The sequence below is a fragment of the Balaenoptera ricei genome, chromosome 15, assembly GCF_028023285.1.
Source record: "Balaenoptera ricei isolate mBalRic1 chromosome 15, mBalRic1.hap2, whole genome shotgun sequence".
NCBI lineage: Eukaryota > Metazoa > Chordata > Mammalia > Artiodactyla > Balaenopteridae > Balaenoptera > Balaenoptera ricei.
The window spans coordinates 238,298-264,673 of record NC_082653.1 but is presented as its reverse complement, the minus strand read 5'-3'; the positions used below and the strand labels follow the sequence as shown (position 1 = coordinate 264,673).

The 26,376-nt window shown below is 63.8% G+C and overlaps 3 protein-coding genes across 3 annotated transcripts in view; 2 read left to right on the top strand and 1 right to left on the bottom strand.

Moving 5' to 3' along the window:
- The window catches only part of PRPF6 (pre-mRNA processing factor 6), a 38,740-nt gene extending 29,175 nt beyond the window's left edge, over positions 1–9,565 (top strand). Inside the window, exons 14-22 of the mRNA XM_059898546.1 lie at positions 188–309; positions 1,753–1,891; positions 3,406–3,525; positions 3,776–3,952; positions 4,372–4,505; positions 5,111–5,202; positions 6,689–6,803; positions 8,764–8,890; positions 9,330–9,565. Coding sequence (XP_059754529.1) covers positions 188–309; positions 1,753–1,891; positions 3,406–3,525; positions 3,776–3,952; positions 4,372–4,505; positions 5,111–5,202; positions 6,689–6,803; positions 8,764–8,890; positions 9,330–9,482 — 1,179 coding nt within the window. The 3' untranslated portion in view covers positions 9,483–9,565. The remainder of the gene's footprint in view (positions 1–187; positions 310–1,752; positions 1,892–3,405; positions 3,526–3,775; positions 3,953–4,371; positions 4,506–5,110; positions 5,203–6,688; positions 6,804–8,763; positions 8,891–9,329) is intronic.
- Positions 9,566–11,445: 1,880 nt separating this feature from the next.
- C15H20orf204 (chromosome 15 C20orf204 homolog) lies at positions 11,446–14,118 on the top strand. Its single transcript, XM_059898160.1, has 5 exons — positions 11,446–11,591; positions 11,795–11,922; positions 13,278–13,532; positions 13,616–13,768; positions 13,890–14,118. Exons 2-5 carry the CDS (start codon positions 11,920–11,922, stop codon positions 14,034–14,036), a joined length of 558 nt encoding a protein of 185 aa, XP_059754143.1. The 5' UTR covers positions 11,446–11,591; positions 11,795–11,919; the 3' UTR covers positions 14,037–14,118.
- A 9,338-nt stretch (positions 14,119–23,456) lies between these two features.
- On the bottom strand, positions 23,457–25,369 carry SOX18 (SRY-box transcription factor 18). Its single transcript, XM_059896615.1, has 2 exons — positions 24,879–25,369; positions 23,457–24,730 (listed from the first exon to the last, which is right to left on the bottom strand). The coding sequence occupies exons 1-2, from the start codon at positions 25,234–25,236 to the stop codon at positions 23,919–23,921; spliced, it is 1,170 nt and encodes a 389-aa protein (XP_059752598.1). The 5' UTR covers positions 25,237–25,369; the 3' UTR covers positions 23,457–23,918.
- Between the last annotated feature and the right edge of the window lie 1,007 nt (positions 25,370–26,376).

Below are 26,376 nucleotides of genomic sequence, written 5' to 3'. Positions count from 1 at the left end.
ACCCCCAGAGATGGGCTGGCCTGCCCATCCCCCAGGCCCTGAGCGACTGTCACTTGGTCCCGTGGGGCCATGGAAGCCCCAGAGTCTTTGTAACTGGCCTACAGGGCTCAGGTCAGGAGTCACAGAGCAGGTACCCGTCCTGGGTCAGTGCCGGGCTGCCCTGTTCATGGCCCTCTTTCTGCCCTAGTGTGTGGCCCACAGCGCCCTGGAGTGTGCCCGAGCCATCTACGCCTACGCCCTGCAGGTCTTCCCCAGCAAGAAGAGTGTGTGGCTGCGGGCCGCGTACTTTGAGAAGAACCACGGCACCAGGTACGTGGCAGGCCCGCCTTTCTGCGCCGGCTTTAGGCCTCTTGTCCCCGCGGGTGGGCTAGGGCCTTGTTCGAGGTCCAGCCTCTGCAGCGAGGGGCGGAAGCTCTTGGGCTTTTCAGCCAGGCTGTCTTTCTGGCACCTTCTGCGCTAGCATTGCTGCTGTTGTATAGTGCCAAGGCACCGAGGGGCCCATCTGCCCAAGTGCCTGCAGCTGAGCCAGGGGCACTGGTGGTTTGAGGGGTCCCTGGGGCAGGGCTGGAGCCCAAAGTCCCGCGTCTGTGGGGGCTCTGCCTTCGGCAGTGTGGGCGGTGCAGCATCTGGGCCCCGGCAGGCCTGTTTTTCGTTTCAGCTGTGCTGCATTTGGGTTTGGGCTGGTTTTTGTGCTCCGAGGAGGTCCTTGACAGTTTTAATTGTGCTCTTTAATTGAAAAAACCTTTCGGGTCTGCCTTATTGGCTGTAACTGCTGATTAAATTAGATGTTGCAACGTCTGCAGTTAGGTGGGCAGCCTCTGCCCGGGTCCTCTGCTGCGTCCTCTCTGCTCGGGCCTTGCTGGTCCCACCTGGGCTGCAGCTGGGAGCACGGAGCCCCTGTTGCTTTTCTTTTGTCTCATCGATCAGTCTTGGGCTTTTCAGGGAGTCTTTGCTGCTGAAGTTCCCGTTCCCACCGGCTGCTGTGTGTTTTGCAGTTAACTCCTTTGGGGACATTTTGAAATGACCCTGCCGGTTCACCCTGTACAAGCTCACCCGGACAGTCCTGTCTAGAGCAGGGCCGCTCCCGAGGGTCTTGGTCCCTGGGTTCAGGGGCAGTTCCCCTCCCCTGGCTCTGGCGTCCTTGGCGGGGTTGGGGGGCCAAGTGCTTCAGACCTGGGGGTCTTGGTTCCGGTGTCGAGCTTCACGCCATGCAGACGATTCTGGGCGCTCACTCGGTCTTGCTGCCGAGGCCCGGGGAGGTCGTCTGTGCCGGGGGTATTACAGGGGTGGTGGGCTGCACAGGGGTTGGGGGCTTCACACCTGAAACCCAGGCTTCTTGCTTGATGGTGACCTAAAATAACTTTCTTCCAATAAGACAGTTTCTCTGGATGCCGGAGAGTAGACTCGGGGTCGTAATCTTTATCGGCGGATCTGTGGTTAGAGATGAAAAGGCCCCCGGCCCCCAGACCGCGAAGTTATCACGCCTCCAGGACACACGGCTGTAAAAGGCTCTCTTGAGAAGTTCCATCAGACTCTGCTGTTTGAACAATGCATTGCTTTGTAGCACCCTCTTCAGTAGTTGACTTTCGAGCCTTTATGGAGAGAAAAGATTTCCCCACACTCTCCCCATTGTAAAAGTCTGGTAAATCATTGACAGCGTCGAACTTTGAAGCGCTAACTGTCTTTTCAGTGCCCGCGGCTTGGCTGAGAGCGGCCTGCGTGCTCTGGTGGTGACCAGCCCCTGTCTTGCAGGGAGTCGCTGGAGGCCCTGCTGCAGCGGGCCGTGGCCCACTGCCCCAAAGCAGAGGTGCTGTGGCTCATGGGCGCCAAGTCCAAGTGGCTGGCCGGGGACGTGCCTGCGGCGAGGAGCATCCTGGCCCTGGCCTTCCAGGTGGGTGAGGGGTGAGCCTTGGCCTGAGGGCGCCAGGGTCCCGTGCCCTCCTCAAGCCCTCCCCCCTCGTCGACAGGAGCTGACCCTAGAGGGGCCGAGCACGGTCAGGCCGCGTGGGACTTGGGCTGCTCTGTGGGCAGTGGGGCCCTGAGGGGGCCGGAGAGGAGGAAAAATGGCCCAGACGATGGACACCTACCTCTCATTTGCCGCCACTCAGTCTGACCTCGGGCTAAGTGTTCCACAACACAGACTCAGGGAGACAGGAGGGACGGCGCAGCAGCCAGGGCGCCACGTCCCCACACGAGGGCACGGCGACAGCCGCTTTCCTACGTGAACATTAGGGTGCCCAGTCCCTGCAGGAGGAAGGCCCGAGCATGGGTGCCTGCACTGGGGTCACACGTGGGCCACCTGGCGCTGCCCAGGCCCGTCGGCGGGTGGAGTTGGGCTCAGACAGCTGCGCCTAGCAGGCTTACCTCGGCTGATGCCGTGAGCTGTGCATTTTTCGTTTCTTTTTTTAGATTTTTTTTTTTCCTCTTTTTTGGCTGCGCCGCATGGCATGTGGGATCTTAGTTTCCTGACCAGGGATCGAACCCGCGCCCCCTGCATTGGAAGCGCAGAGTCTTAACCACTGGACCACCTGGGCAGTCCCTGTGCGTTTTTCTTAGGACCTGATTTTGATTGTCACGTGTAACATCCTAATACTTTATGACCACAGGGGTGTTAGCCAGTGGTTTGCAGCACGCTTTTGTATAAACGAGGGAGTCTGCGTCACTCTGTTGTCACCCAGGCTGGCATAGTCAAGCCTGTCCTTCCCTGAGTAAATACGTGGAGGGGCCTGGCCTGGGTCTCCCGTCTGCTCTCAGCTGTCGTCTGGGCGCCCAGGGTGGAGGACACTCCTCCCCTCCCAGTGGTCCCGGCGCTCTCCCGCCACTGCCCGGGCAGTGCCCCTCTTCTCCTTAGCTGCCACCGGGGGGCTGCCTCTCAGGTTGGGGACGTGGTCAAGCTGAGCGTGGCCAGCAGCTGGCTGTGCTTTCAGGAGGCCGGAGGGCGCCACCCCCGTGTCTGCTGGACTCTGGGTTGTACGTGACCCAGTCCTGACCCTGGGAGCCCTCTCCGCGCCGTCCGTGATGTCCCGGGCAGCCTTCCGTCCTATCCACGTTGACACACTGGGACGGCCAGTTCCTCATTGCCAGGCTTGGGAAAGAGCAGGGTTGGGTGGGCGGATCCACGCGGGTGGGACGTGAGCGACGGCGTCAGCAGGCAGAGGGTGGCGGTTGGCACCACGGCCCCAGTGCCATGGAGGCTGCACGTCTGTGCCAGTGAGACAGGCTGGCTTGTTTGTGAGGAAGTCGGTGTCCCGGGGCTGGACTCTGCTGTGTTCCCCGTTAGCCCAGGCCATGCCTGGGTCAGACGTCCTGCTGCCGGGTGAGGCCCGGTCTGGCCGCCAGGCGGGCTGCCTTTGGTTAGGGTGCCCTCGCCCTGCTCGCTTCTCATGCTGCGTGCTCGCCCCGCAGGCTAACCCCAACAGCGAGGAGATCTGGCTGGCGGCTGTGAAGCTAGAGTCCGAGAACAACGAGTACGAGCGGGCCCGCAGGCTGCTGGCCAAGGCGCGGAGCAGCGCGCCCACCGCCCGGGTAAGCAGAGCCGCCCTGCCCGCTGCGGGCGGGGACCCCCCGCGCCCCCGCGCCCCGCCTGAGGCCACGGTGCTCGGAGCTCATTTGTTCACTCTTGGCTTTAAGATGCATTCACGTGTGTAGCCCTAGCTTGTCCCAGAAGATACGAGACAGCGCTCGGGGTGAGCTCTCGGTGAGGCGAGTGCCAGGAAGGGGCCGGCCCGGCCCAGGCCCAGCGCCGGAGCCGGGCTGAGGCCGTCTGATCCCTCAGGTGTTCATGAAGTCTGTGAAGTTGGAGTGGGTGCTGGGGAAGATTGCGGCCGCCCAGGAGCTGTGCGAGGAGGCGCTGAGGCACTACGAGGACTTCCCCAAGCTCTGGATGATGAGGGGCCAGATGGAGGAGCAGGAGGGGCTCGTGGAGAAGGCCCGGGAGGCCTACAGCCAGGGGGTGAGCCTCCGCCCGGGCCCGCGCGCCCTCTCCTCCCGCAGCAGCCGCTCAGCGGCCTGCTCGGGCCCAGGCTCGCAGGAGCTGCGGGCTCGGGGCAGACCCGTCCCCTAACCTGGTCCCGGCTTCTGCCCCCCACCAGGCTGTGCACTCAGCAGAGTACGGTTTACGGCCCACGTGAGGCACAGGCTGCTGGGTCAACACCCGTGTGTGCGTGCACATGGCACAGCGTGCTCATGAACACGCACCCCGTGCACGTGTGCACAAGGCAGCCGTGCGTGTAGACACACGCCTGGGCGTGAAGCGGCTGGGTCTCTGGAGGCAAAGGTGGCCCTCACTCCCGGCTGGAGGAGCCACCACGGCTGTTACAGCCCCTCCCAGATGCCAGCTGAGCCCTCTCTCACTTGTGTCTGTGGCTGCAGTTGAAGAAATGTCCCCACTCCACACCCCTGTGGCTTTTGCTTTCCCGGCTGGAGGAGAAGGTTGGGCAGCTGACCCGAGCTCGGGCCATTCTGGAGAAGTCTCGCCTGAAGAACCCGAAGAACCCCGGCCTGTGGTGAGCCCCTGCGCCGCCCCGCCGTGAGCCAACCTCGCTCACACCCTCAGGCCGAGGCCTTGGTGCAGCATTTCCAGCTCAGGCTCCGTGGGAAGGTGCCAGCCGTGAGGAGTCCTGTCTCGGCCGTGGGAGGGTTCAGACGGGCCTGAAGGTAGTTGGACACAGTGTAGCTTGTGTTCAGATTAAGGGTTCCTCAGGAGAGCCAGGAGCTGTTGATGGGGCATCGGGGGTGGATGACACCGAGAGAGTGGACTCTACAGAAGAGGTGGTGTCCGGGAGAGGCCTTGAGGGACGGATAGGAGTGTGCCGGGTGAAGAGTGTCCATAGGAGGCCGTGCACACAGGGGTGCAGCGTGCGCCTTCAGGGCGTCAGCTCACCGCGGCGCCCCAGCAGCCGTCAGCAGGCCTGCCTGTCCGCAGCTCGATGACATCGGAGTCCCAGGTGGCGGCTTGAGGGTGGGGGGCCGCCAGTGTCTCCCTCCTCTGTTAGGTGAGCCGCTGGGCGGAGCAGGGAAATCCAGCCCCTGCGGCTCCCCAGGACCTTCCACTTGTCGTCGGGCTGCCAGTGGACGGCGCTCGACCCCCGCCTTGGGCCTCTCTCCACAGGCTGGAGTCCGTGCGGCTGGAGTACCGCGCGGGGCTGAAGAACATCGCCAGCACGCTCATGGCCAAGGCGCTGCAGGAGTGCCCCAACTCCGGTGAGCACCCCGCTCCCAGGCCAGACAGTGGGCGTCAGGTGCAAATAGACAGAAATACATCTGTTATACGCGGTCATTTAGACGACTGAATCCAAGCCTCAACGTGAGGCGTTCGACCTCGTGTTCTGAGGTGCTACCATTTCTTTTTTTATATGATTTAATTTTTTACTCTTTCATCTCAAGTCTGTAAGTTAGTGCATGTGCAGTGTAAACGAATTTGGAGCAGAAAAGGACATGAAAATCACCTGTAAGCCCAGTACTCGGAAATCACTGCTTTTAGCTTGTTTGTCTTTTTACAACTTGTATTATTGCACAAAAAGTCAGACTGTGTGTTTGGTTTTGTGCTTTTTTTTTTTTTTGACTGTGTTGGGTCTTCGTTGCCGCACGTGGGCTTCCTCTAGTTGCGGCGAGCGGGGGCTACTCTTCCTTGCGGTGCGTGGGCTTCTCATTGCGGTGGCATCACTTGTTGTGGAGCGTGGGCTCTAGGCGCGTGGGCTTCAGTAGTTGTGGCTCGCGGGCTCTAGAGCGCAGACTCAGTAGTTGTGGCGCACGGGCTTAGTTGCTCCGCGGCATGTGGGATCTTCCTGGACCACGGCTCGAACCCGTGTCCCCTGCATTGGCAGGTGGGTTCTTAACCACTGTGCCACCAGGCAGGGAAGCCCCGTGCCTTTTTTTAAAGCTGAAAATTTTGTGACAATTTTTCATTTTTTTTTTTTTTTTTTTTTTAATTTTTTTTTATTTATTTGTTTATTTATTTATGGCTTGTGTTGGGTCTTCGTTTCTGTGCGAGGGCTTTCTCTAGTTGTGGCGAGCGGGGGCCACTCTTCATCGCGGTGCGCGGGCCTCTCACTATCGCGGCCTCTCTTGTTGCGGAGCACAGGCTCCAGACGCGCGGGCTCAGTAATTGTGGCTCACGGGCCCAGCTGCTCCGCGGCATGTGGGATCTTCCCAGACCAGGGCTCGAACCCGTGTCCCCTGCATCGGCAGGCAGACTCTCAACCACTGCGCCACCAGGGAAGCCCAATTTTTCATTATTGAATTCTTAAGATCGCACATTTTTTAGTGGCATTGTAGAATTACCTGCGTGTTATGTCAGAAATACACCACTCACTGGGGGCCAGTTTGCAGGCTGCTATCAATCCCAGGTTGTCTTTCTGCCTGAATCTTTAGTAGCACTTTTGGTTATTTTGTTACAATAAATTCTCAGCTGTGAAGTCATTGAGGCCCTGGGAGTGAACCCTTGGAAGTTGTTGGGGCTTCCAGCCTCGCCGCCTCCATCCGTGCCAGTGGGGCCCTGTGGCTCCAGGTGGGCAGTGGGACCGGCGGCACAGGCGGCCTCTGCTCTCTGCCCGAGCAGACGTGAGCGGCCATGCGGGAGGTGCAGCTGCGGACACCCTCAGTCTTCGAAGGCTGCCCTTGGGCAACCTGTGTGTGGACGGGCACATCTCTGAAAGCTGAGGCAGACGTCTGTGTGTCTGGATTTCAGGGGTCCTGTGGTCTGAAGCCGTCTTCCTGGAGGCGAGGCCCCAGCGGAAGACCAAGAGCGTGGACGCCCTGAAGCGGTGTGAGCACGACCCGCACGTGCTCCTGGCCGTGGCCAAGTGAGTCGGCGTCCTGGTGGCGGTGCGGCGCCTCCCACTGGCCCCGGAGCAGGGCGGGCTCCCCTGGTCCGCGGCCTCTGCAGCTCCATGACCGCGCGCATCTCTGGGCAGAGGCCCCCTGGACATGGGCTACCTGGATGGCCTGGGTCGTCCTGGACCCCCAGGAGGGCGGCCTCTTCTGGACCCCGACCCTCTGTCCTGGTTCTTTCCTGTGGCTCTGCTCTCTCTGTCTCTACTACTCAGTTTATTCCTATGCGGGCCTTGGGTTGCAGGACAGACAGAGGCTTGCTGAGGCTGGTCCACACGGAATTTAGGTTACAAGCGAACCTTCTTTGGTTCAGAGGGCTGTAAGCAAGACAATTGTTTCCAGAAACCAGACCCTTTGACCTGTGTGACCCCGAGAACAACCCAGGGCCCGTTGGTCAGGCCGTCAGTGTGCCTGGGGGTGTGGAGGCCACCTCCCAGCCTCAAGGGCAAGAGGAGGTGAGCAAGCGACCTCCCACTGCAAGCTCATGCAGGGTGCTGGGTCCGGGGCTCCCTGGGGAGGCGTGGAGGGCCTTCAGAACCTCCTGGCCCCGCAGGGTCTCTGCTCCCTTCTAGAAGGAGGACGACGGCCTGAGAGGAGCAACCTGAGTACCGGGCCGGGGTTGGGTGTGGCCGGGCTAGGAGCGACTGGGGTTGGGGCGGAGGGCTCCTCGGGCTCTCAGCTGGGCCGGGGGTGTGTGGGGCCCAGGAGCTCCTGTGCGCTGTTGCTGCCCCGGCAGGAGCCTGGCCCAGCTGCTTGCTCAGCTCCTGCCAGCACCTCCTCCGTGGGGGCCGAGGGCACTGCGCGTGGGACTTCCCGCAGGCCCCTGAGGCGCAGCCTGGGCCGCAGCCTGGGCTGCCCCCCACCTGGCGGCTCCCTCCCTCCGGCCGCCCGCCCTGTGCTTCCGCCTCCTATTCCTACTCCATTCTGATAGGGCTGCCATAAAACCTCATAAAAGGCTTTGTAAGGTAAACAGGCCCCTCCTTGCTGTTCCCAGGCTGGTGCTCTGTGTGCTGCTATCTGGGTTTGTGCTCTTTAAATCACAGTTTATCTAACATTAGCAATTAAGAATACCACAAGGCTTAAAAAACAATCAAGCTATCAGAGCGTGAAATTGTTCCGTTTTGTAGCTGAGACCAGCCCAAACAGCTGCCTGGAGGGTGCGTGGTGCACGTCTGCTCTGGTGCTTCTGGCTGCGGAGCTGGGTGGAGGATGGAAGCCACCCACAGGCCCCGGCTGTCAGTGCCCACCGTGCCTCCCCGCTGGCCTGCCGTCCCCTTGCTGGCACGTCGGCAAGGCTCCCTGGGCCCCTGACTTGGTCTCTGACGCTGTGGGTCCTCTCCTGGGCCTAGTTCTCACGTTTCTGTGTCTGCTGGTATAGCCCAGGTTCTCACTGTGGGCTTGGGTTCCTGCTGGAGCTGCCTGGTAGGGCAGAACGTTCCAGAAGGTGAATATGGAGGAGCAGGCGGAAACTTCACTTTCCCTAATCAAAGCCTTGACTTAATTTTTGTCAGGTTTATTACTTTCATCTCCCTGTATTTTACTCAAAGGAAAATAATTTAAGGGAGTTTGAAGTTCTTGCTCTGTGGGTGGTTTTTTAAGAAATGCTTTGGTTAGACACTTGAAGGAGGGTTTCAGGTTAGTCACCTGGAGTGGTTTCCGGGTGGCCAGGACTGGTTCCTCGGCACCCCTGTGGGAAGCCCAAGCTCTCCAGGGAGAGGACAAGACCAGCAGCGCCTGCGCCAGGCTCTGTGCCGCCGTGGCTGCCTGTGGCAGGCCACTGGGCTCACCAGGCTCGGCGTCCAGCCCACCCGGGAGCGAGCTGTGGCCCGAGGAGGCCAGGGCCACCCCCAGCGTGGCTGCTGCGGCCCCAGAGTGCCCCCCAGCACCATGCCCTGGCCACTCACTCGGTCCCGCCCTGCTGCTTCCCCACAGGCTGTTCTGGAGCGAGCGGAAGATCACCAAGGCCCGGGAGTGGTTCCACCGCACCGTGAAGATCGACTCGGACCTGGGGGATGCCTGGGCCTTCTTCTACAAGTTCGAGCTGCAGCACGGCACGGAGGTGAGTCACCTGCCGCCCGCTCCCCCCGCCCCGCCTGTCCCGCAGCGCTGACGGCCGATTCAGCTTCCACGCGGCTTTCTGGCTACAGCCTTGGAGCCTCTCAGCCTGACATTTAGCTGTTTGGGGCATCTTTTAATGAGTTGGTTGTGATGGGGGCTCGGGCCATGGCAGAAATGGGGCTGGAGCCGGAGGCCTGGGGGTCGTCCTTGTGCCTCGGGGGCCCTGTCCTGCTGTGCAGGAGCCCTCCCGGAGCCCAGTCCCGTGGGGTCCCCACGGGACGTGGAAGCCAGGCTTGGGGGAGCTGGTCGGCTCCTAGTTGGGGGGCGGGTGCGGGCACTGGTGTGAGGCCTGGTGGAATGTGGCGGGCCTGCTCCCGGGGGGCGGGGCTGGGGGCGGCGGGGGAGTGGGGGCGCCTCACACGCCCGCGGTCCCCACCCAGGAGCAGCGGGAGGAGGTGAGAAGGCGCTGCGAGAACGCCGAGCCCCGGCACGGGGAGCTGTGGTGCGCCACGTCCAAGGACATCGCCAACTGGCAGCGGAAGATCGGGGAGATCCTGGTGCTGGTGGCAGCCTGCATCAAGAACGCCTTCTGACTGTTCCGGCCCTGCACTGGCTGGGGGCGGGGCGGGGGGTGCGAGAGCTGTCTGTCCTGTCTTTGATTAAAGGCTTTCTAGTAGTTGTGGGGTTCGTGGCCGGCGGGTGTTCTCCGAGCCCTCCCCTCACGCGCTTTGGCCGCCCCAGTCTGCCCCACGCTGGACGGGGCTCACTTTCCAGGAGGCCTCGTGAGAGCCCGTGCCCACAGGGGAGACGCCAGGGGAGCGGTGAGGCTCTCCAGGGCTTTATGGAGATGGTGGCAGGACCTCATGTCCTGGGTAAAAGCCCTGCGTGGGGACAGCCGGGGTCTGGCTGGCCCGGTGACTCCAGTGCCCCTGCGGGTGCACGCGCTCTCCCGCCCCGGGGTTGTCTGCGGCCCCCACCCGCCCACAGCGGCAGGCTGCGTGTGCCCCTGGGTAGGTGACTTTCCTGGGTGCGGACGGGCCTGGCCCCTGAGGTGCTGCCCCCAGCGTGTGAGAGGCTCGCTCCCATTGGCAGGTGAATTCACTTTTGCTAATTTGTAGTCAGCAATTTTATGCTAAAGCACTTATAACTGTCCTCTCTCTAGACTGAAAATGCATTCATTACTTGGGAGACTTGAGTGTGTTTTCACCATGTGAGGATGAAAGACTTCCTCGGGCTCTGGATCCCTGCGTCTGTGTCCAGTTGGAAACTAGCTAGTTCTCTTGGAAGGGGGTGCGTTCGCCACGGCTGGAGACATCTGGCCGGAGGCCAGGGTTGGTCCAGAGGCCATGGGCCAGAGAGAAGAGATGCAGATTGTCACGTGTGGTGACGAGAAGGGCGGCTGGCAGTTATTCCCACACGTTCTTCTGTAAGAAACGATCCCAGAGGGGCTCCTCGGTGCCTCGTTCTGCGGGTCAGTCACTGACCCGTGGCTTAGCCCTCTGGCAGCAGCCGAGGTTGGGGAGCATGCCCTCCTCATCAGCACCAAGGGCGTGGGCGTCTGCCTGCAGAGCGCGGGCCCAGCCGGGTCCACCTCCGATGCTCTGGGAGCCACAGGGACGTGGCCAGCCCTGGGCGGGATCGGACCATCCCTGTGTGGGGTCAGGAACTGTTGGTGCCAGGGTGGGCGGCCGGGGCAGGCCCCGCTCACGGATGGTCTGTGGCTCTGGAAACCCTTCCTCTCCTCACCCGAGGTCAGCCGGTCCCCGAGGGCCGCGCCGGGGGTTCCTGGGTGTGTGCACTGACCCTCAGGAGTCGCCTTTGGTCTCTTCTGGAGGAGGTGGGAGGGATCCTGCCCGTCGCGCTGAAAAGCGAGTCCTGAAGTTTTTAGGAGCTTGAAAGCCTGTCCCTGTACAGATGTGGAAACTGAGGCCCAGGAAGGGGCAGTGACTTGGCCGCGGCCACAGGGCAGCTGGCAGCCCTTGGTTGTGGCTTCTCCCGGACACTTTCTCTGATCTCAGGTCAGGTGAGGCCTCCCACAGGGCCCTTGGAACGTTCCAGAGCATCTGATTGTCCACGTGCAAATGTCTTTCCTCATTTGCCTGGGGATTGTTTTCTCAGTGCCTCGAGGTGGTGGTGAAACTACTTTTCTCCCTGGGAAAAACATATCTTAGCTTTTCTTCCACTGACATTTTTCAGTTCCAGCTCAAGGCTAGCTGAGTTCCTAGGCTTCCCTTGTTCGGAGGCACTGCTGGGGGCAGGGCTGGGCAGCACCAGGATACCGCCCAGCAGGGCGCTGCGGCCCAGCTCCCTGCAAGCCTGGCTGGGTGAGTGGCCGTGAGCTCCCCCAGCAAAAGACCCCCCTGAGCCCAGGACGGGCGAGCAGTGGGAAGCAGCTCTCCCCTGAGTGCTGGGCCAGCGGGGAGCCCGGGAAGTCCCCTGCCTGGGACCTGCTGGGGCAGGACCCCCCGGACGTCAGGGTGGGGGAGCTGGGGGGTGGGGGGGGGTTAAGTCCTGCTCACCTGGTCCTGCTGGTGGCCAGGCTCCTGGCAGAGGCAGCGCCTGCTGACCACTGAGGAAGGCCCTGGAGGAGGGCGCGGGGCAGCCCCCGCTTCTCCTGGCTGCCCTTCCCCACCAGCTGGGCCCTGCCCTGCTCTCTGCCCACGGAGCACCCTACCCCCTCCCCGGCAGAGAAGATCTCCCAGGTCCGATGGCTTAATCCAAGATCCACTGGGTGGGAAGACAGCCCGCTGGGGCTGGGCTCCAGGGTCAGGTTAATTGAAGAAGTGATTGGATAGCGGTGGGGAGAGGGAGGGGGCAGGGCTGGGATCCTGGGGCCTCCCTGCTGCTCCCTCCCCCCTTTGCTCAGAGGAGCCAACTTCAAAAGCCTCGTCTGCCTGCCGTCCAGGGAAGCCTTGTTGGCCAGGTTTGGAGCAGGACCTGGAGCGCAGCGGCACTCCCCACCTGAGGACCCCAGGACCATGTCCGAGGCCCACTGGCGGGAGTGAGGGAGGGCCTGACCCTGAGAAGCCCATGGTGAGCAGCGGTGGGCCGCTGGGGAGGGGGCTGACTTCGGCTGAGGGGCAGGGAGCGTGCACAGCCCAGGAGAGGCTGCTGTCCCGCTGTGTCCCCACCGGGAAATCCCCCTTGGTTCCCGTCACCGCAGCCTGGCCCGGAGTGCTCCTGACTGGCCTTCCCGGCAGCGGCGGGGGTGGGGGGGGGGGCGGGGAGTCTCCCTCCTGGAGCTGGGGCCACCGTGTCCTCATGGGTTGGGCTGGCCTGAGCCTCGGGCCCTGGTCAGGGGCAGACAGGCCTTCCCGGGACCCCCTGGGCAACCAACCTACCCCACTTGGACATCCTTCCAGCACCAGCGGCTCTTGTTCTCACTATGATCTCTGACCCTCAGCAGGCAGAGGGGGCGACCGAGTCGACCATCATGCTAAGCCTGTCTAGGGAGGGGGTGGGTTTCGAGAAGGGCCCACAGCTAATTGCATTTGATCCTCCGGCCAACGCTGCCAGGTGCCTCAGGCAGGGAGCCCCCACGGACTCCAGGTCCGGCCCTGCGTGGTCAGGCTCTCCTGCCAGACTGGGAAGCAGAGTCGAGTCCTGTGTCTGGAGTCCCAAGTCTCGCTGGGTTCGCATGATTGATTTTCCAGTGCTGTGTGACTCCAGCCTGGGGGCTGGGAGCCTGCAGACAAGCTGCTCTTTCTCTCTGATGTTTGGGCTTGTGAGTGGGGGTGGGCTTCTTCCCCGTGAGAGCCAGTTCTCTTCATTCTGGGGGAGGGGAGCCCTGGTGGTGTGGACCGCAGTCCCCTTCCTCCCTTCGCCTTGGGCTTTCCCCAAGCCTTCCCCTTCCAAGGGGGTGTGGCCTTGAGCTCTGAGCCCTCACCCCTGTCCTGGTTGGGTTGGGGGTGCAAGGGAACCCCAGCTCCCACGGCTCTCAGAGCTGGTAGCAGAGCCATGGGGAGGGTGAGGAGGAGCTGCCCGGCCATCGAGGGGGCAGATCAGTTCTGCCCTCTCCTGTGGGGCACCTGGAGATGAGCCCAGCTCTGGTGGGCATGGGTCAGGGCATGGCCAAGGGTGAGGCTGTACAGGGGGTGCTTCCTGCTGTAGCCAGACCTAGGTCAGTCCTGCCCTCCAGTCTTATGGGCACTTGGGCCCTCACACCCATGCAGACCAGAGCTGCGGGTGCTGTCGTCTGTCCTTCCCCAAACCTGCCAGCCCTGTGCCTAGAGCATTTGTTGAATGGCATGGCGACGTCTCCGTTATACCAGCTCAGAGATTCCTTTGTACGTGTGTGTGGAGTCGGGTGCAGAGGCGGGGAGCACATTGCCCGCAGTGCTGCAGGAGGGTCGGCCCCTCCGCAGACTCTGAGCCTGTATCCCTTCCAGGGGCCCCCCAGGCCCGCGCTCTGGGCGCTCCTGCTGGCGCTGCTGGGGGCTGCACCGGGCCGGGCCAGGCTCGGCGCCTGCAGCGTCCCCGACGTGCTCCACCACTACCGCGCGGTCATCTTCGAGGACCTGCAGGCCGCGGTGCGGTGGACCGGGCCGGGCTCCAGGCAGCTCCATTTCATTCAGAAAAACCTGACTGGAGCCGCGGCCTCCCGATGGCGGGGCCGGGTGGGAGCCTCCTGTGGCGCCCAGAAGGTATGGAGACATCACCACCCAAGCCCTCCAGCCCCCTCCCCACGGGGCTCCTCCCCCAGTCCCCCGCTTCCTCCCCTCCCCAGGAGCACAGTATCCTACTGTCCATCGTGGCCCTGGGTCGGACCCTACGTGGGGCGGTGGCCGGGGGCCGCCGCGGGGCTCTGGAAAAGGCGGCTTGGACCGTGGCCGTGCGCACCGAGGCGGTGATGCGGCGCCACTGCCGGACGCTGCGCCAGGTGCGCGTCCCCGCTCGCTCCCACGGCCCCGCGGTCTCCCTTCCCAGGGGCTGGACACGAGCTGCGGGGGAGGGGGCGGGCGGGGACCGTGCCCACGCCCTGACCGACGCGTCCCCGACAGCGGAGCCGGCGGCCCGAGACGCGCCCTGTTCGGCGTCGGGGCGGCCGGAGGCGGCTCCTGCTGCGCGCCCTGGACGCCGTCGCCACCTGCTGGGAGAAGCTCTTCGCGCTGCGCGCCGCGGCCACCGACGGCTCCTGGGGCTCCTAAGCGCCCCGAGCGCGCGGGTCTGGGAAAGGGCCTTGCGGCCCGGCCCCTCCCTCGCCGCGGCCCGCACTCCTCGGAGGGCCCGGGACTGGGAGGCGGGGCCCGCCTGGCGAGCTGGTCCCGGAGTGGGCCCGCCCTCCGCCCCCAGCAAGGCCCCAATAAACTGAGCTGGTGCTGCGGCCCTGTTCGCTCTTTCTTCGCCTGCCAGCTGTGGGGCCAGGCAGCCCCGGCTCCGCGCCTCGGTGGGGAGGGGGCGCTGGGGCCTCCCGCACACGCGGTGTGGGGGAGGGGGGGAGCGGCGGTGCTCCCAGGCTCGGCCAGCAGGGGGCGCCTCGGGACGGGACTCCTGCTAAGTCGGCGCTGCAGGCTTGGGCGGGGGGCGCGGGGGCAGATGGGGACTCCTGCTGGTCCTAAAATGTAGCATCGTATCCGTCCTGCTCCACTCTGGGATGGGGGAAGGGTGGAAATGGAGGGGAGGGGAAGGCTGAGCTTTGTGAATTCGGAGCAAAACAACCGGATAAAGGAAACGGGCCTGAAGGGAAGCGAGCTGCGGCCCTGGCTGCAAGCTGGGCCAGGCCATTTCCTGTGGCCTGGGAAGGGTGGCAGCAGCTCCTCTGCGGGACTGGCCAGGCCAGCCAGGGACCCACCGTCTTGTGTCCCGGGACCTTATGTTTGCGTGGCAGGGTGGAGGGCTGATCCCTGGAGTCCCGCACCTACAGCCGCGTAGGCCTGGAGGTCCGCGGCCCCCTCCCGGATCACAGCCTGTGGAGAGGGGGGCGCAGCGGGGCAGGCAGAGCACCTGGTCAAGGTGGATGCCTGGTCGGCACACCTGTCGTCATGCTCTTCCCTGACAGGTGGACGGACCCAGTAGGCACCGAAGCAGGCTTTGCCCTGGGCACCCTGGCAGAACAGAGGCAAGCAGGAGATGCAGACAGGCCTTGCTGGCGGAGCCGTCAGCAGGGCGCAGCTGGCCCTGGCCGCCCCCACTGTGTGCGTGTGAGCGCGTGCAGCCCGAGCAGCAGGAACTACTGTCCCTGGTTCGTACACTAGGGAACTGAGGCCCGGGGAGCTTTCAGGACTTGCCCCAGGTCTCACAGCCAGGAAGTGTAAGAGCCGCAATGAGAGCCAGGCCCCAAGCAGATGACAGCCCGCCTGTGCCCTGTGTGCAGGTTGGGGACCTCAGGGTGCATCCCGTCACCTTATAGGCTCCCCGGCCACGTGGTCGCACTCTGAGTGTGAGGGTGGCCTGGGCATGGGGCCTGTGTGGTTGGGGTGCAGCTGGAGGAGGTGGGCTTGGCCGTGAATGGGGTGAGGGGAGGTCCGGGCAACCCCAGGGTCCTGGCCTGAGTCCCTGGGGGAGTCCTCATCTTGAACTTGGGGAACACTGGTGGAGGAGCAAGCTGAGGGGCGCGGTCACGTCGCTGGCTCCCGCTGTGCAAGCCTGGGGCTGTGGCCAGTTGTCCGGGTAGGAGGGAAGAGTCCTGCTTTGGTTGGAGCACAAAGCTTGGGGGAGCTGAATCGGGCCTGGTAGAAGGTCAGTAAGAGAGTCCGGGGGTCTGGGTGTGGGGACGGGGAGGGGACAGGCCCTCCACAGAGGCCCCCACCATGCTCCTGCTTTCCCAAGGGCACCTGGCTCCTTGCACTCGGACCTGCCTCCGCGCCAGGGCCTGTGGGGAGAGCGCTTCTCCTAAGGGCGCCTGGGCGTGGCCTCTGGGCCGTCATGGCGGCCGCCCGCCCACAGCACTCCTTGCTGCCGTGGTGAGCGGGCAATGGGCAGCCCTTCCGGCCGCCCACGCCTGAGGCGGTTCCCAACAAGCCCGTTTCAGGGGGGCCGGGAGGAGGAGCAGAGGCCTCAGTTACGGGGACACAATCTCCGCCTGAGTCCTGGGCTGCAGCCATGGTGGTGGACGAGATGCTCCTGCGCCCTGGCCCGGCTGTTCCTCCCTGGGGTCTCCTGCCAGAGCCTCCCTGGTAGTGAGCGTGTGTGTGTGTGTGTGTGTGTGTGTGTACACAAATGTATATGTCGAGGTGTGTGTGCGCAGGGATGTGTGAGTGCACGGGTCCAGGTTCCTGCCCCACGCTGCCTGGCAGGGCGCCCCTCTCTCAGGCACACCCTCCTGACGTCTAACCCTGGTCTGTCCTGGCAAATTGACTGCCTGGGCGCGGGGGCTGGAGGCCTGTGGCCTGAGCTCGAAGACCCCAGTGGTCCCTCCCTCATCTCACTTCGAAGTTGTTCTCAGCACAAGACCCCCACCCCCTGCCCCGGCCGCCGCTGTCCACCCTCTGCACTTTCTCTCGAGGCCTCGGTGCCAGGCAGAGGCTCTGCACATCGTGCCCAGGCCTGCTTCTGCCAGCCCCGATGACGGGTCAGCATTATGGCTGTGGGGACGTGGGCCGCTGTCCCCATATCTCAGAAACCATCTGTATTAGTTTCCTAGAGCTGCTATAACAGATTACCACAAACTAGGTGACCTAACACAATAAAATTTTCTTCTCTCACAGTTCTGGAGGCCAGAAGTCCAAAATCAGTATCATTGGCCTGAAATCGGGTGTTGTAGGGCTGGGCTGTGCTCCCTCCAGGGGCTCCAGGGGAGAAACCATTCTTGCTTCTTGAAGCTTCTGGTGGCTCCGGGTATTCCTTCGCTTGTGGCTGCGTTGCTCCAGTACCTGCCTCTTGCTTCGTGTGGCCGTCTCTCCTCCCTGAGGATCTCTGCTGCTGGATTTAGTGCCACCTGGGTAATCTAGGATGATCTCCTCACCTCAAGATCCTTAATTACATCTGCCAAGACCCTTTTTCCACCTAAGGTCCCACTCATAGGTTCTGGGAGGTGGACGTATCTCTGGGGCCACCATTCAACCCACTTCAGCATCTTTGCTCATGCAGGATGAGGGCAGGGTGGGCTTCTGGCTTCTGGGACGAAGTTCACTTGTCCAGGGCGGGGACATCCCAACCAGACCACGTCTGGGGCAGGTGGAGGGAAAGCTGGGGCCACCCTGCTCAGCCCTGAGGTCTGGCCCTCCAGGCTCGGCACCGGGGCACATGAACTACCCAAATCTTTGCTGGCTGGAACTGACCAGAACCAAAAGAGAGATGGAAAGAGACTCAACGGTGAGGACAGAGCCACTGGCCACGGGTCACGGCGCCACAGAGGGCAGAGTGTAGGCGGTGTGACCCGGTGGATGGGCCCCGCCTGTCGTGGACTCGAGGTATCTGCCAGGCCCCAGTGCCCTGCCTTCCCTGCCAAGGCCCCGGGCATGTGGCCTGAGCCTGGTTCTTCCCCCATAAAACACTGTTTCTGGGGCACACACGTGGTGGGGTTGGGGCCTGCACCCCGTGGTGTCCTGTCCTACACGCGTGCCTTCTCAGCTGCTTCCCCGGGGCAGAGTGGGGGGAGTGGGCGCTGGGACCCAGGGGGAGGGGCTGTGCCGGGGTGGCAGACACTGGCCAGGGAGCCAGACCGCCCATGTGCAGCGCTGCAAGGAGGGGCCAGGCAGGCTTTGAAGGGTAGTCCGGGTCCCACGGCCTTCCCAGACTGGGAGCCTTTGAAAGAACATCTGGAACACGGGCGACAGGCAAACGAGTCTCTGGATTCAGAAAACCAAAAACGTGACCCCAACTGTGCCACTTGTGTGTCCCCCGCCCCCGCCCACAGGCCCCTCTCTCTCCCGACCCCCACTTCCCACCTCTGCCCCTCCTCAGGCTGCCAACAGACCGCAGGGGTGGGGTCCGTGCCAACCTCGAGCACTGGTCCTTCTGAGGGCGGCAGAGCGCCTTTGCCCTGCCTGGGGCCCACTCATGGGCCCCAGCGGCACCTCCCCCGTGTCCCCTCCCCGACTGGCCGCCACCCCAGCCCAGCTGAGCACCAGGAGGCGGTGGGAGGTTGTGGGAAAGACGGGTGCCCGCCATGCCAGGCCCTGAACAGACACACCTCCGCGTTCGCGGAGCCAGGGCTCTGGGACAGGACGTGAGTCGGCCGGACCCTGCATCTGGCGCTGGGTGCCGCGAAGGCGCGGAGGAAACACCTGCAGCAGACCTGAGGGCCCTCGGGCTCTTGCCTGTGAGCCTGAGTGTGGGGTCCCTGCCTGCAGGTGTGCGCGGAGGCGCCGTTCCAGTCGTGGTTGACGCGGAAACACACGCGGCCCCCCACTCCAGGAAGCAAAGCACATACTCATGGGGCGGGGGGAGGGAGTGCCAGGTGTTGGAGGCCCATTGTCCCTGCCAGTGGCCTACGGGACCCTGGGGGGCGCCCAGGGACAGTCCCCATCCTGCCCCCTCCCCAGGAAAAGACCCAGCTTTGTAAACACAGAAACAACCATCGGCGCGCCGTCCCCCCTCAACCCAAGAGTTAAAGTCCGGAAGAAGCAGCAGGGAGCCCGCACCTGCAGGGCAAAGCGAGTCCTCGTAAGGGGGGAAACGGGGTGGTCAGGGCCTGGGGGGGGGGGCGGGGCGGGCCAGTGTGCGTTGTGGGGAGGTGGGGCGTCCTGCGGTTGGACACCGGCCCCTGGGTCCCCGGGCTGGAGGGGCACAGCCTGGCCCAGTGAAGTCCTGTCGCCTCCCTCCATGGCCCAGTTGTGACAGTTGTGGCTCGGTGGTAAGGCGGCCAGGGCCCCCCGCCAGGTGAGCAGGCCTGTCCTCCGGCCGCCCCCACGTCCCCTGCCCGGCCGGCGCGGGGCGTGAGGCCAGGGGTCCGGCTGGGGCCCGAGATAAGCGCCGCGCCCGCCGCCGCTTCCTGCGTTTCCTTCCAGCGCCGCCGCCGCCGCGGGCCGCTTCCTGTTTTCTCGCGCGGGCGGGCGGGGGCGTGGGGCAGGGGGCTGGGGTCGTGGGGGAATGGCGCGGGGGCGTGGGAGAGGGGTCCTGGGGGATGGGCCGGGTTGTGCTGGCCAGAGCAGGACGGGGGCGTGGGTCGGGGGCGTGGAAGGTAAGGCAGAGGGTGGGGAGCCCAGCCGGGCTTCCCTGGGAGGCTGGGTGCTTGTGCAGAGGTAGAGGGGGTGGAAGGAAGCGGAGTGGGCTGTGTCCTGAAACACAAAGAGGAGGAACACGGGTGCTCCCATCCCTCCTCCTCCCCAGTCCCGGGCCAGGAACTCCCACACGCTTGGCCAAAACCCACTGTGGACTGGACTGGAGCCTGCTCCTGGGGGCCCCTCCCCGAGCCTGGGGCAGGAGTGGGGGTGGGTGGGCTGGGTGGAGGGTTGAGTCTTGCTTGTGGGCGCCCAGTTGGGATTGGAGATCAGCTGCTCTGGAGCCCCCCCTTTGGGGGTAGCTGCTCTAGCATATGATTTTTTTTTTTTTTACTGGAGTATAATTGCTTCAGAATGTCCTGTTAGTTTCTGCTGTACAGTGAAGTGAATCAGCTCTATGTATACCTATATCCCCTCCCTCTTGGACCTCCCTCCCACCCCCACCCCCCATCCCACCCATCTAGGTCGTCACAGAGCACCGAGCTGAGCTCCCTGTGCTATACAGCAGGTTCCCACTAGCTTTCTGTTTTACACATGGTAGTGTATTTATGTCAAACCTAATCTCCCAATTCGTCCCACCCTCCCCTACCCGCCCTGTGTCCCCATGTCCGTTCTCTACCTCTACATCTCTATTCCTGCCCTGCAAATAGGTTCATCTGTACAATTTTTCTAGATTCCACATATGCGTTAATATATGCTATTTGTTTTTCTCTTTCGGGCTTACTTCACTCTGTATGACAGGCTCTAACTCCATCCACGTCTCTACAAATGACCCAATTTCATTCCTTTTTTATGGCTGAGTAATATTCCATTGTATATACGTACCACATCTTCTTTGTCCATTGTCCTGGCTATTGTAAATAGTGCTGCAATGAACATTGGGGTACATGTGTCCTTTTGAATTATGGTTTTCTCAGGGTCATTTACCCAGCACATGAATTTGAGGTAATCTACTTGTTCAGACTTGGTCATTAGAGATACACACTTATGTTACTTTACTGAAAACACATCCACATAAAACCTTGCACACGAATGTTCATAGCATCAGTGATCACAGTAGCCAAAACATGGAAACAACCTCAATGTCCATCAGCTGATGAAGAGATAAAGAGACTGTGTTCCATCCATACAATGGAATATTATACAGCCTTAAAAAGGAATGAAGTATTGATTCAAATTACAACATGGATGAACCTCGAAGACTCAGTGCTCAGTGAGAGAAGCCAGACTCAAAAGGCCACTTATTGTGTGATTCTACTTACATGGAAAGTCCAGAATAGGCAAGTCTACAGAGACAGAAAGCAGATTAGTGTTTCCCAGGAGCTGGGAGCAAGGAGGATGGGAAGTGACAGCTAGTGGGGACGAGGTTCTTTTGGGGTGATGGAAAAGTGCTGAAGTTAGTGATCATAGTTATACCACCCTGTGAATAGATTAAAAACCACTGAGTTGTCCCCTTAGAAGTGTCTGTAGGTGTTGGAGGCTGACAGCTGAGCAGCTGGAACGTCTAGCGTATTTGTCCATCAAGTGGACAGTTAAGTTCCTCTTCGCCTGCCCAGCCTGGCCTTGTTGGGGGCGGGTGTGTGAGCACGGCTTTGCTCCTGGTGTGGTGTGTGGCTGGTTGTGTACGGGGTGTTCCTGAAGGTGCTGAGGTGATGATCGTGCCTACTCAGGAGAGGGGTGCACCTTACCTGCTCCCCCCCCACCTCCTCCTGTGGGCGGCTTGCTGGGGAGGGTTCCACACCTCGGCTCAGGTCACCCCCGGGCTAGGCTGGGTCCTGGGTGTGGGAGCTGTGGCTTAGGCCAGGCCGGGCTGCTAGAACTTCCCGCCAGGAGCTAGGTCGCCTGGGTCTGTTCCTGGCGGGCCTGACTCAGCGGGAGCTGGGGGTGGGGACTTCCCTTCTCTGACCTTAGGGGAAGCAGGTGGGTGGAGCCGGGGGGGGGGCGTGGAGGGGGGGAAGCCTGACCCAGGGCTGGAACCACCCAGGCCCTGGAGCTGTGGTCCTGCCTAGGAGGGCTGCCCAGCCTGCCCTGGGTCCCTTGGGAGGGTCCCAGGCATGGTGCCCACCTGAGGCACTCCCTGAAAACAGCTGCCCTCTGTGTGTGTGTGTGTGTGTGTGTGTGAGTGTGTGTGTGTGTGTGTGTGTGTATGTGTGTCCCCAGTCCTGATTCTGCTCCTGAATGCCCCCAGCCCCTGGCTCCAGGGACTTGGTCCAAATTGGGACCCCCGGACCCCCCCATGCCCCCCTCCTGGCATCCCACCCTGGCACTGAGGGAGGGTCTTCTGGGGAGCAAGCTACTCGGCCCTTCCCCACTTGGGCAGCGGGGCCTGTGCCACCCCAGGCACCTTGGGGCCCCCATCCTCCTGCCTCCGAGGGTGGGGTGAGGAGGACGTTAGAAAACTGTTCCACGTACTAGAGAGACAGCCTTGCCTGCCCGTCTGCAGCCTCTCTCTGTGTGTGTCCATGGCTGTCTCTGGGGTGGGGCACAGGTGAGGCGATGCCTGGGCCCGGGCAGGGGGGCCCTCCGAGGGGCTTGTCACCTGGCTCTAGGCGGTAGGAGAGGCTGGGCTGGTCTTCCCTTCCCCCGGCCCTGGCCAGGGGGTGGGGGGAGGAGATGGGAGGGTCTGCCCCCCAGGGGGTGGCAGGGGGCAGAGGCTGCTGGACTCTGGCGGCTATGGGTCCCCATCCGTACAGAGGCCATCCCCACGGGGGGGGGGGGGGGGCGCACGTTGGCCCTGCTAACCCAGGGCTCCAGTGGGTGGGTCACCTGTCCCCCTACCAGGGGCAGGCCCAGAGTGGGAGTCAGGGGCCATGAGAGCTGGGTGTGCACACTCATGGGTGACGTGAGCCTTCGTGCGTGAGCCCAGGACTCAGCATTGGTGTCTCAGAGCTCCCTCCGCCATGACAGATGCGGCTGGACTGGACCACCCTTGTCGCTTTGGGCCTCATTCCCTGTCTCCTTCCTGTGTACCAGCGCCGTCCTTGGTGTCCTGGGGGCCATTTCTGTTTGTGCCTCGACCCGCCCAGGGCTCCTCTCTCCACCTCCGAATCCATCTCCTGCCCTCCTCAGCTTGTCTTTCTCTGTCCCTTTGTCTTTGAGGTTTCTGGGCCCTGCTCACTATGAGGTGGGTGTGGGGGCCCAGGTGTCGCTCCCTGACTCCACCCACCGAGGTGTGGGGCTCATTCCAGCTAACAGAGAGGTGATGTCCCCGTGCCTCTCAGAGGCAGGACACCTGTAAGAACAGCCCCACGCCCTGTTCACCTCTGCACACACGCTCAGGCAGCAGACCCACGTGCACGGACACCCAGGCTGACACACAGACACACGCACGCGCACACAGAGTCTCAAGACACCCCGGGTGTCACACACAGTCATCCTCACGGAGGGTCCCGTCGAGTCACATGGTCACACTGTCACAGCATCACAGCCATGCTCGGAGCACGTGCACGCACTTGCTCACACGCACTCATACACACGCAGTCGGATTCAGGCTCACGGCAGCCACACGGCAGTGCACGTCATCAGAAGATGCCCACGCCCCAGGGCGCACGCACTACATCAGAGTTGTCAGAGGTCAGCGGGACGCCCCCCCATATGCTACTGGGGCAGCACAGGCCAGGGGGACACACGACCTCTCGTCTTGGCTGGGAAGACCCGTCAGGCCCTGGGAAGGGTGTGAGTGTGTAGACGCCTCACTTCAGGACCCGGTCCCAGGAGAGAAGAATCGCCCAAGATGATTGTTGCCAACTTTCCCTGAACCCATGGGCTCCCCAGTGAGGGGGCGCTAGTGGAACCAAGGAAGCCGTGTGGAAAGAGGGTGTCCGGTCCTGCTGGGAGAGGGCCCAAGGCTAGTGTGATGGGTTCCAGAGGTGGAGGCTTGAGACGTGAGGCCTGAGCTCCCCTGCTCTGGTCATTGACCGCGTGCCACTGGTAGAGCCCACACACGTCACCCTGGCAAGCAGTGTGGATTTGTCATGGTGCTGCCCTCTCTGGGGACACTGGGTTGAGAGAGAATGACGGATGGGAGTCCCAGGATGTCACGTCTGCAGACAGGCGTCAACCCCACCAGCCTCCTTCAGAGAGGGGCGCTGTCCTGGGCACTCACTGGGCTTGAAGGAAGTTGTTTTCAGGATGAGATGAGGATGGTGAAACCCGGGTGAGGGTGTGGAGGGAATTTCTGGGTGTAGTCTGACCGTGATGAGGCTTGAGTTAAAATGGGGGTTGGGGGGGTGGAGAGCTGGCAGGGTGCGGAGTGCCCACAGCCCCTGCCTCCCGCCGGCTGTCTGGGGTAGTGTCCTGGAAGGGTGGAGAGCTGGCAGGGTGCGGAGTGTCCTGGAAGGGTGGAGAAGTGCACGCCCTGGAGCCCAGCTGCGAGTCAGGGTCCCTGGACTTTGGAGGGAAGGGCACGCCCAGGACCCTGGGGGGAACTGCTCCCCCACCCCCAGCGACCACAGACGCGGGAGGGAAAGGAGAGGCACTTTATTGTGGCCTCGCCTGGGGCACCCAGCTCCCGGCTCCTCCTTTACAGCAAACGAACGTTATTTAAAGAGCCCTTGCTACATTGGTGCTTTGCATCACTGAAACCCCTTGCAAGAAAAAGTTTAAAAGTTTAATTAAAAATTAAATATATTGTTTCACGTATATAAAAAAGGCAAAGTAAAAAATACAGCCTAGTTCTAGAAAATACACGGCAAGAAAAGGATTAGGCGCTTCAAAAACTTAGCCCTGGCAGGGCCAGCCCACACGTCCTAGGCCTGGGCTTCCCGGCCAAGCCCCGGGACGTGTGGGGACCGCCCCCGTAGGGGCGCCCTCCGCCCGGCCAAGCCCCGGCGTTGCCGGTTCCTGCGGGGCTATGACGAGTAGCGGCAACTCCGCCTGCGAGAGAGACAGAGCGGTGACACGGTGACACGCGGCGCCCCGGGCGGCCTAGCCGGAGATGCAGGCGCTGTAGTAGACGGCGGAGCTGGCGTCGGACAGCGCGGCGAGCAGGCTGCCCTCCTCCGGGCAGGACATGGCTCGCGGGCCCAGCTTGGCCAGCGCCACGTGGTACGGGAGCCCGGCGGCGTCGGGGCGAGTCCGGCCGCAGTTGAGGTACTGGTCGAACTCGGTCAGGTCCACGTCGCCCCACAGATCGGCGGCGGGCCCCAGCGGCTCGGCGCCCTCCAGAGGCGGGGCCTCGGGCGGCGGCGACAGCGGGCCGGGGTAGGGGCCCGGGCCGGGCACACCCGGGGCGCCGTAGTAGAGGCCGCAGAGCGGCGCGGCGGGGGCGGGCGCGGTCCTGAGCGCCTCGGCCGGGGGCGCCCCGAAGCAGCCGCCCGGGTCCCGGGGCAGCTCGGCGGGGCCGTAGGGCGCACGGAAGGCCCGCAGCGCGCAGTCCTCGGGCGCCGCGGGCGGAGGGAAGAAGGCGGCCTCGCCTGCCTCCAGGCCGTCCAGCGGCGAGCGCTCGGGCGTGGGCAGCCCCAGGCCGTCGAAATCGGCGCCCAGCGGCGGCAGCTCGCGGAAGGCCCGGGCCGGGCCGGTGGCCGCGGGAAAGGGCTCGGGCGGCGGCGGCGGCGGCGGCGGCGCCAAGCCTGGGAGCAGGAGGCCGGGCTCCAGACGCCGGGCCTTGCGCGCCTGCTTCTTGCGGCGCGGCCGGTACTTGTAGTTGGGGTGGTCGCGCAGGTGCTGCACGCGCAGCCGCTCCGCCTCCTCCACAAAGGGCCGCTTCTCCGCCGGGCTCAGCTCCTTCCACGCCTTGCCTGCGGGCGGCGGGCGCGGGTCAGCCGGGTGCCGTCGGGCGGGCGGGCGGGCGGACCGCCGAGCTCCGCGAGCGCCCTGGCGTGAGGTCCCCGCGCGCCCCGCCCGCCCGCCCCCCCACGCCCCCGCCCGCGCCCGGCGGCCACTCACCCAGCATCTTGCTGAGCACCGCGTTGTGCAGGTCTGGGTTCTGCTGCGCCAGCCGCTTGCGCTCGTCCTTCGCCCACACCATGAAGGCGTTCATGGGCCGCCGGATGCGCGACTCGTCGGCCGCCTGGCGCTCCCCGCGGCCGGCCGGGCTGAGGCCATAGCGCCCCTGCTCGGGGCTGCGCGGCGGGCTGCGTGGCGGGCTGGGCGGCGAGGCGGGCGCGGCGGGCGCGGCGGGCGCGGCGGGGGCGGTGGGGAGGCCGCGCGGCTCAGCGGCGGCCCCGGGGCCCGGAGCCCATGCACAGTCGCGGCGGGCGGGCGGGTCGTCCTGTGCGCCGTAGCCGGGCGGCGATCTCTGCATTCCAGCTGGGCGCGGCCTGGGCGGAACGGAGCGCGGGAGCGCGGAGGGTGGGCAGCGGGCACGTCGGGGTCGGACGCGTGGGGCGGGTGGGCGGCGGTAGGGACGGCGGTGGCCTCGCGCCGGGTGGGCGCCCAGATATAGCGGCGCGGGGCCAATGGGCGGCGTGGCGGACGGGGCGGGGCGGGGCGGGGCGGGGCGGGGCGGGCCCGGGCCTCCCCCTCCGCCCGGGGGCTCCCTTTCTTCTCGGCCCGGTCGGATTCCGCCTCCTCTGCGCGGCGCCCCCCGCACCCTCTGAAGGAGAGACCCCCCCCGAGTGGGAGAGGGTGGCTGATGTGACCCGAAGCTTGGCAGGGGGCGTCCTCTTGGGGGCTGTCAGGCTTTCAGAGACGAACCCACACACACAAAGAGTCAGACCCCCCGGGGAGGAACTGGGGAAGGCTGCCTTCCCAACCAGAGGCTGGCTCCAAGGGAAGGGCGCCTAGGGAAAAGCAACTTGTGTCTTGGGGGAGCTGCTCTGGATAACCCCGGGGCATCATGCTCGCCCACCCTCCACCCACACGTGGAACTTGCAGCGCTGGGGGCTTGGAGCCCCTCCGCCACCCCAGGCCTGTTCATGGGGTTAAAGGAGAAGATGGTCTCCGTGTCCCCCACCCCACTCCCAAACCAAGTGGGAACCGGGCCAGCCGCAGCTGAGTACCGGGAGGGAGAGGGTAGATGCCCCGGACCCCTAGCAGAGCCGGAGGGGAGGGGTCCAGAGTGGGTGGAGCCCGGGGCCTCATCCCCCTCCCCCGGGCCTGATGGGACCAGTAGTAGCTGGTTACCCAGCGGGCCAGACCAGCGCTGCAGCAAGAGAATGAGGCTGGACCTCGAGTTGGGGCAAGTGGGGCGAAGAGGGGCCCTCCCCTGGGCCATCAGACCCCAGAGGGTTTCCAGAGGAGCTTCTAGCCTTCTTGCAGTCCCCTCCCACCCCATCAGGAGGGGTTCTGGGCTCCAGACATGGAGGGGTCTCCCCCAGGGCAGGCTCCCTCCCCGCCCCTCCTGCTGAGGGTGGTTCTCTTGGGGCTGGCATGAGTTTTCCCTCCTGCACATCCATTCGCAGCTTGGGAGCTCTGTAGCCCCACTACCACATCAGGAGCCCCA